The sequence below is a fragment of the Ctenopharyngodon idella genome, chromosome 10 (genome assembly GCF_019924925.1).
Source record: "Ctenopharyngodon idella isolate HZGC_01 chromosome 10, HZGC01, whole genome shotgun sequence".
NCBI lineage: Eukaryota > Metazoa > Chordata > Actinopteri > Cypriniformes > Xenocyprididae > Ctenopharyngodon > Ctenopharyngodon idella.
This window is the reverse complement of record NC_067229.1, coordinates 3,868,248-3,877,134: the sequence shown is the minus strand read 5'-3', so window position 1 is coordinate 3,877,134 and position 8,887 is coordinate 3,868,248. Positions and strand designations below refer to the sequence as shown.

The 8,887-nt window shown below is 36.9% G+C and overlaps 1 protein-coding gene across 1 annotated transcript; it reads right to left on the bottom strand.

The window, feature by feature from the left end:
- Window positions 1–5,998: 5,998 nt before the first annotated feature.
- Window positions 5,999–8,442, bottom strand: LOC127519861 (SLAM family member 5-like). Its single transcript, XM_051907525.1, has 4 exons — window positions 8,365–8,442; window positions 7,670–7,984; window positions 7,134–7,415; window positions 5,999–6,889 (listed from the first exon to the last, which is right to left on the bottom strand). The coding sequence occupies exons 1-4, from the start codon at window positions 8,435–8,437 to the stop codon at window positions 6,762–6,764; spliced, it is 798 nt and encodes a 265-aa protein (XP_051763485.1). The 5' UTR covers window positions 8,438–8,442; the 3' UTR covers window positions 5,999–6,761.
- Window positions 8,443–8,887: the final 445 nt, after the last annotated feature.

The following is an 8,887-nucleotide window of genomic DNA, read 5'->3' as shown; positions in this document are numbered from 1 at the left end:
AGCTCTTTTTATAGTCTTGTAACAAGTATGCTGCTGTTTATTTATTTATTTGTTTACTTTGTAAGTGGAATAATTTGGCAAAAGGTGGTCTTTCAATAATCTTCAAAGCACTGATTAGTAAGTATAAAAATGCAACATTCTTTGAGAATGTTTTTTTTTTTTCTGTGGTAAATATATTTTCAGGGGGTTGTGAGTTACCTTGCTTTTAAATGTTAAAAACTTTACTCAGCAAGAAAGGTATACAATAAATTTGTCTTGGTGGAGATGGAAGCAAAAATACAGACAAAAACACAAATACAGAAAAAGATGTACAAAAAACGTGCACATCTGTGTTAATGTAAGAACTAATATATGTGCAAGTGAAAACAAAGGAAGGGTCCATATTGCTTTTTTTTTGTTTGTTTGTTTGTTTGTTTTAAATACACAGCCAAACTGCTTTAGTCAGTCAAATGTCAGTAAAGGTGTTTTAATGTGTGTATTGTTCACAGGTCATGGAGATTCATCAGTCTGCTGTGATTCTGCTGCTGATCTTGAGTGTGTCATCCTTCACTCACGGTCAACCAGCACTCTATCACAATTTCCTGGATCGCCATCGTTGTCCTGATATGAATGAGCAGCAGTGTGACAGTAAAATCAAAGAGAGACACATCACTGATTTTGACAATTACTGCACAGATGTCAACACTTTTATACAAGCAAGTGAAACTGACATTAAAGCAGTTTGTAGCAAGAAAGGAGGAACTCCACTGAACGATTACCTGTTTAACAGCACCAAGACTTTTCCTGTGGTCATTTGTAAATTACGCAATTTGCAAAAACGCAAAAAATTTCCAGACTGTAAATATAAAGGGTTTAAAGAAAATCGTCATATTGTGTTGAAGTGTGATAATGGCTGGCCTGTAGATTATCAAGAGCAAACTTGCTGAATAGTGTCTCACAGAGGCATTTGTTCACTTCTTATTTTCCATTTTTCGAGTGCAATTAAAAAAAACAAAAAAAACAAACAGTGAATCATCATGTCAATCATGAAGCCAAAAATAAAATCAATAAATAAATATTTGATCTCTGTTAGTGATTAACATGCATTGGTTTTGAACCTGTTCTTCACATGTGCTGTAAACATGACAAACAGTTTGAGAGCAGTCTATCAATGACGCACAGCTGTGAACATGAACACAATAGATTCATAAATGTACTTAATTATATTTGAGCAAAATCACTCACACACAAAAAAATCTTTTTGAAGAAAGCAAGTTCACCTTAAGTTACTAAAAGAAAAGTTACCCCTCTGTCTTTATAAGACTTTACAGGAACAAGAATGTCTTCATTGTCTCTCATCTCATCAATCTGTTTTACCTTAAATGAGCATAATGTTAAAAAAATAACCTCATGTTATTTCTTCAAGTTAATGGTATTGCATCCTAATTCAGTCCATTCCAGTGCAGAGCAAATGGGTGGAGCTTATGTGCAGCTCGAATGTTATTAGTGAGTGTAATATCACAGCACACCCAACCCTACCCACAACTCTATCCCTCCACCCCTTTAGACATCCAGAGAGGTGGAGCTCTGCAATCCCTACATATAAAAAAAGACTCTGCAGTGAGTAACACGTGGTTTAAGTATTTTTTCATGTTTTGTTTTGGGGTTTGTTTGTTTTTTTGCGAGCTTCCCGTGACAGAGAATCGGTCAGCACTTCCTTTGTTCTGTCTTACACCCATTCAACTAGTTCTGCCAGCAAACAAAGTAAAAAAATAAATAAAAAAAAACAGAAAAATACTGTCAGAAAAAAACACAGATAACAATAACACAAAACTAACAGTTAACACACTCAAATTCATTTGATCAGAATTTCTCTTACAAGTATTGCTTTAAAGGTGCCATAGAAAATTTAATTTACCTTGGCATAGTTAAATAACAAGAGTTCAGTACATGGAAATGACATACAGTGAGTCTCAAACACCATTGTTTCCTCCTACTTATGTAAATCTCAGCAAATAACACATTACAAGTGTGATTTACTGGTATTCTGGAAGAATATATGACCCATCCCTCTAGTGGTCAAATGCTGTTATAATTTCATTTCTGAGAGTGTTTATATCTGTAGCACATATGAAGGCAGTGAGGTGGTATAGATTAAAAAAAAAAAAAAAAAAGCTGCATTATATAGTTCTGTGTAAGTTATCTGAGTTATGTACTGACAGAATCTTTGAGATGGACATGCAGGAGTTTATATGTTTACAATACACCAGTGTTTCTCAACTCCAGTCCTCGGGACCCACTGCTCTGCACATTTTGTATGTATCCCTTATTTAACGCACCTGATTCAGATCATCAGCTCATTAGGAGAGACTCCATGAACTGAACTGAGTGTGTCAGGTAAGAGAGACATACAAAATGTGCAGAGCATTGGGTCCCGAGGACTTGAGAACCACTGCAATACACAAGGGTCTCGACTAATGAGCTGATCTGAATCAGATGTGTTTGATTAAGGAGACATGGGAAACATGCAGTGTTGGCGAGGCTTTGGGAACCTCTGCACTAGGACACTTTACACAAGAATGAATATGAATGATATGCAAGCTCTCTAACCCTAATCACACACACCTGATCCAGTTTATTAAGTTCTTCAGGAACACTTGATAGTTGTGCAAACAGGTGTGTTGGAGCTGAAATATGCAATATGGTTGATCTTTAACAACAGGATTGTGCACCCCTGTGAAAGGTCAGTGCTGTGTTGTCAATTTACAAATGTATTATTGGGCCTTTTGCAGCTCTATTGTGAGATTTGTTTATACCAGTGTTTCTCAACTCCAGTCCTCGGGACCCACTGCTCTGCACATTTTGTATGTATCCCTTATTTAACGCACCTGATTCAGATCATCAGCTCATTAGGAGAGACTCCATGAACTGAACTGAGTGTGTCAGGTAAGAGAGACATACAAAATGTGCAGAGCATTGGGTCCCGAGGACTGGAGTTGAGAACCACTGGTTTATACCACACTCTCAATCAAATGTAGAGCTGTTACTGTTCTAGGGTGACGTTTTTGAACACTAGATAGAGCTCTATGCACAGGTTTTTCTGAATGAAATCCCAAAGGATCAAGGTTTGTCTGGTTAATATGGTCTGTTAGCCCCTGCTCCTTTTGATAAGGGTTGCTTAAGTCATTATCAAATTAAAACAGTATCAAAAAAGCTACAAAGTAGCTTAGGATATTTTCTTTCAAATGAGACCATTTTCACATTTCTGTGAGCTTTCATTCGCAAATAATCAACTGTTATGTGCAGAACAGGAAATGCGCTCTCGAAGAAACACGCAATCTCCAAATCATTGATCAAAGAGTGCTAACGTTTTCTGAAGATATGTCGATGATATATAAATCATGCCTGACGGTTTTGATTTCGATAATCACATCTAGCAACGGAAAAGCATCGATGGCATCGATAAAGAGATCTTTGAAAGCGAAACTAAAATGATTATTGCAAAGGAGAGGACGCACGAGAGGACAGGGCCGCGCGTTTGGTATACAAACTGTATTACTGCATCTATAATGTTTATACTCATTTTTGATTGAATTATTATTATTTTAAAATGTGAAAGAACAGCAACCAATATGATAAACTATTATTACAACAACAACAAAAAAAAGTCAAAACTATACGTTTGGGATATGGCAAGGCTACTTGCACACTGCACAGCTGTGAATAGTATTGCCATTAAAGTAAATCTACACTTTCATATCGTGAAATGGGTATTATTACAGTGCAAAAACCGTGTGTATAAACAGTAATTTCTTTGTTTCAGTTGCTGATGAAGATTAGTGAGGAGCAGCAGTAGCTGGCACAGCTGGCATCATCTCCAGGAGGCAGACCGGGGATGCTCAACACAGGTGACAAAAATAATGCACATATAAGGAATCTGGAGGATGTTCTAGATTGTAATAGTCTTGTGTCTCCTGAAAGAATAAAACTGATCAAAATCATAAAACGCCTCTCTTTTTTGTTTGTTTGCTTATTATAGCACAGACAAAACGTACAATAATATATATCACTTTCAGCAGTGTTTATGTATTTTGCTAATCACTCGAGTGTCACTTCAAAGCGTCATCAGCTGCGCTTGAGGGATCTGCCTACAAGTTTTTGTTATTTAAAAAAAAAAAAAAAAAATCATAATACATATTAATAATGCAAGATGCCCCATTGAAATATGTGAGATGTAAAGTTTATTTAAACTCCAAAAGTAAAGCATACATTTAAATTATTGTGACAGATGTAACAAGGGAGGAGAATGTATATATGCATCAGGTTTCTCGATGAGAAAGACTTCCGCAAAGGATACACCTCCTCATTCCTTGCCTCCTCGCGGTTCTGTTAGAGAATTGAGATATCCTTCAAGATGACTGAGTTCGATCGGTTTCCGGGTCACAGGCTGGAGGATGTAGGAGCGAGGAAATGAGGAAGCATCAATTTGAGTATTGAGAAGCACCCACGGAGCATCCTCACTTACTTGCTAGTAAGCTAAAATAGTAAGGGGCAAGCAACACACAACCTTGTTTCCTTCCTGTTATTTTAGCTCCTTCCAAGAATATGAGGAAAGGAGGATGGAGGAATCAAAGGAATCAGAATATCCTTTAGCACTCAAGCATTGCTTTATGGAGGAGCGAGGAAACTGGGATGAAAAATAGACCATTTGGGTGTTTGGAAACAGTGATGATGTGTTTTGTGGGCGGAGCCTACCTGGTGGCAGTCTATCAGAAAATAACAGTTCTGCAGCCACAGAATCAGAAACTTGTTATAAAGTCTAAATGTGGGATATATAAACAAGCAGTTGCAAGAAAAAAAGTCATTGTGAGATGTGTGAAAACACTGAAAAATGTTATATGTAAAATGTTATAGGTCTGAAAATTGTTTATTGCTGTTACTTTAGGGTTAATACATTATGTCCTCTATTAACTGAATATGTGAACATTATAGATTGATTGTTTACATCAAATTTATGCTTTAATAGTAGACTAATCATCGCAGGTTTCATCAGTCCAGTCTGTGGCTTGCAACCATATCTGTCTGCGTTTAGCTTCACAGAGCATCTTCGATGAAATATTCTCTAAATGTGAAGACCATCTTTTTTGCATTTTGATTCTGACACCCAATGCCATTTTTCACTTATTCTGTGGTCTCTCGAAATTGCGTTGCTACGCTATGGGGATTGCATACAATCCCGCTATGTTGCAAACGAACATAACAAAAAAAGTTTATGAGCCAAACTCGATCAAATCGTGCCTGTTGACCATTCACATCCACTAGAGCACCAGGGGAAAATAAAGTAAAGACAAATAAGTGACCTGCAGCTTCTGACGAGAATAAATGGAAAGACTCCATAACATAAGATATTCAACAATCAACTCCCCGCGATCAAAAACAATCCATTGAAAACTACTGAACATCATGCTCTGATGCTGACAGAATCATTGTATTCAGGATATGAAAGCACACCGGACCTGGTTGAAACCGTGGGGAGGGGTGGACGAACAACCAATCCAGAACGGCTGCCATCTCACTGCACAGGCAGAACGAGCAGTGCAAAAGAGTGGGATCTCAAGGCTATAATATCTAGCAAAAAAATGTTTTGCGAAGACCAACCTGGCACCTGACAAATATCCTGAATCAACATTTCTTTAGTCCAAGCCCATGAGGAAGCCACACTCCTTGTGAAATGACTGCAGACGCTAAAAGGACAGGTTTCATTCTTAGAAGCATATGTTAGCGCAATTTCTTCCACAATCCAATGGGATAGCCACTGTTTCGAAACCGATAGCAATTTAGTGCGGCCTCCGAAACAGACTTATAATGACACCTGTTTAATTAAAATATAGGCATATACATATATATATATATATATATATATATATATATATATATGATTCTAAAGTCCAAAGTATAGTCCACTTTTTACAGTGTGTGTGACGCGAATTTCATCATTAGAAGAGTCCGCGCTCCACTGGATTTTTGTAACCGCTCGTAGTTTGTATGCGCAGGTCGCACATGCGCATTTGATTGTTTTTGCAGTAATTCGTTTATCCACAAGATGGCAACTGTGCCCTGGGGGAGTCGATTCACAAGGTAGTCAAAGAACTGCATAAACAGAACAGACCGGAGCGCATGCAAGCTACAGCGACAATAGAGGCCTACATAGACAAGAGATTGTGTGAAGAGGTTAGAAAGTACCCTCATTCGTACAACTCTAGCATGAAAGAATACAAAGACGTTCACATGGGTTGTAACTTGCATATGCGTTGAAGGTCTGTGTTTGCGTACGAATTGAATGAAGAATACTTTGCAAGGCTGTGTGTTCGACTGTGCGCGTACACTATTGTACGTGTAAAAAACGAAGTATACCCATGGGGCTATAGATGTATATAAGTTAAATTCTACAGTGATTTATTGGCATGACAAATATTTTTAAATTAGTATTTATGGGGTTGCTGCATATGAAACAAACTGAAAAAATGAAAACAGAGTAATTAACAAAGAAATGTAACATGGATGACATTAAAGATTACTATGAAATATATATTTTTTAAATCATCATTTTGGCCACCAGATTCGGGTAATGTATCTTTTCCGAACCAGCTCAGAGGAAAGCCTTGGTAAGCAAAGCTTCGTTTTGCATCACTAAACAATTATACCAGACATATTTTTATTGTTACAGATTAAAACTCCAATATATGCCACAATATTTATAATATCTGTTCAGTTTCCTCAGTTTAACCTCGTGTAGATCTGACGTCATTGACCAGAAGAACAGCAGCAGCCGCAGCAGCCACGCCCATCAGAGCAGTGACGACCAATCGGAGCACAGCTTCAACAGAATCACAACAGTGGGCGTGGACTTCTGAAAAAAAAAAACAATGATAAAATAGAATTGAGATTTTCAACAAGCTGACTTTATTCTGTCATGAACTCAAAAAAGATAATCTTTTATGCTCCACAGAAGAAGAAAAAGAAGATGCAAAAACTGCTAAGAAAGACCTGAGTAAATGATGACAGAAGCTCAGTCATCATTTCAGGCATCTTAAAGTATCAACCTCGGTAAAACCAACAAATTAATTCAGTGAATATTATCGTTGCTGTCGTACCTGCACATGTGTGACAGAGTTGAGTGATGTCCAGATGTTGAGTCTGGTTGCTGATGGGATTGTTCAGCACACAGCTGTAGGTGTTTTTATCCTGATATTCCACCTCCAGAGGTAGAGAGAGACTGATGCTGAGATCAGACACACTGATGCTGGACAATAAACTGTTTCCTTTGTACCAGGAGAGAGTCACATGACTCACATTCACAGCTGAACACAGCAATGAACAATTTGATGATGATGATGAAGAACAATCTCTTTTGATGACAGGAACAGGCAGACGAGCTGAAAAAGATTAGAAATAGAGTAAATCATGCTGTCTGCTGAGTTTTTGATTTTCAGATTTATGAAAATTTACACAGAGATGCCAGTATCAGAATAATTAAATTTTCTAAAAAATAAAAGTGTTCCGGAGGTTGAAAAGGGAACATCAAAAATGATTATGTGTCTTAGAATTTACAATTTTAACATTGAAAATCATATATTTAGGATATGTCTACTTCAAAGCGATTAACAAAGGAAACCAATATTAAACTCACAATAGACAGTTAGATTGAAACTCTTTCTCATATTTTTGATCATCTGTAGTTCATAATATCCACTGTGTTCAGTTCTGGTGTTTGTGATGGTCAGAGATCCAGTTTGATCGTCCAGCTTCAGTCTGTTTCTGAATCTCCCATCAAGAACATCATCATATACAGTCATGCTGTCAGCCTGTTCATCTATTTCAGCTATTAAAGTGTTTTTCGTTCCAAACCTCCACAGAATCAGATCACCATCCATTATTTCAGTAAGATCAGTGTATAAAGTGACAGAATCTCCCTCCATCACGAACACTGAATCACCAAACACACCTGGAGTTTGTCAGATTAAAAGGTAAACGATTTTATAATAACACTTGTGGCCTTTACAGTTCACTGATTTTGCTAAACACACACACACAATCTAAAACAAATTAATTTTGAATAATTTTCTACCTTGAGACAAACTCAACTATGTTATTAGCTATAATAACTATATTATCTTCACATATTATAATGGGATATTCTCACAAGTCAACTTTTTGATGAGTTTATTAACAGCTGACTGAATCTGTCTCTTATGTGATCTGTAATGACAGGCCTGAATCCAAAACATCATAAATCTAACATACATACGTATAAAAACCAAAGCATCAACTAACTCAGTAAAAACATCGCTACAAAAACGCACTAAACATACATTTGTAACTTACCATGAAGTTGCCTCAAACACAAGCAGAACAAAACACCAACATGAACCATTTTCTCTGAGCACTGTAACATCATAATGAAAATCTGTTTTGATTTGACAGAACTGATATTAATGTAGTGTGCGTGTGGATCCTCCCCCAGCAGGACTCGACCACCCTTCACTGAACACACACTGGGTTTCACTGTAAAATCACACTTCAGTAGCATTTATTAAGACTCACTCTATAGTGGCAGAAAACATTCTATACCACAGGCAGTTGTTAAATGATTTTGGAAGTTTATTATTTTAGTATTTTGTGGCAATGTGTAGGAAGAATTAATGTCATAGAATGAAAGAATAATTCATTTGTGTGAAATATTTAATTGTCTGTAAGTGATGAATGATGAGTAAGAATAATGTGTACCTGTGACTCTTGTTTGACTGTTTCTGTAACATCAGTGTCTATAAAGCATGTTTTTGTGAAGAGGAAGTGAAGACACTCTTTACCCACAAACTACTGACACACACATCAACTTGCGTCCAAT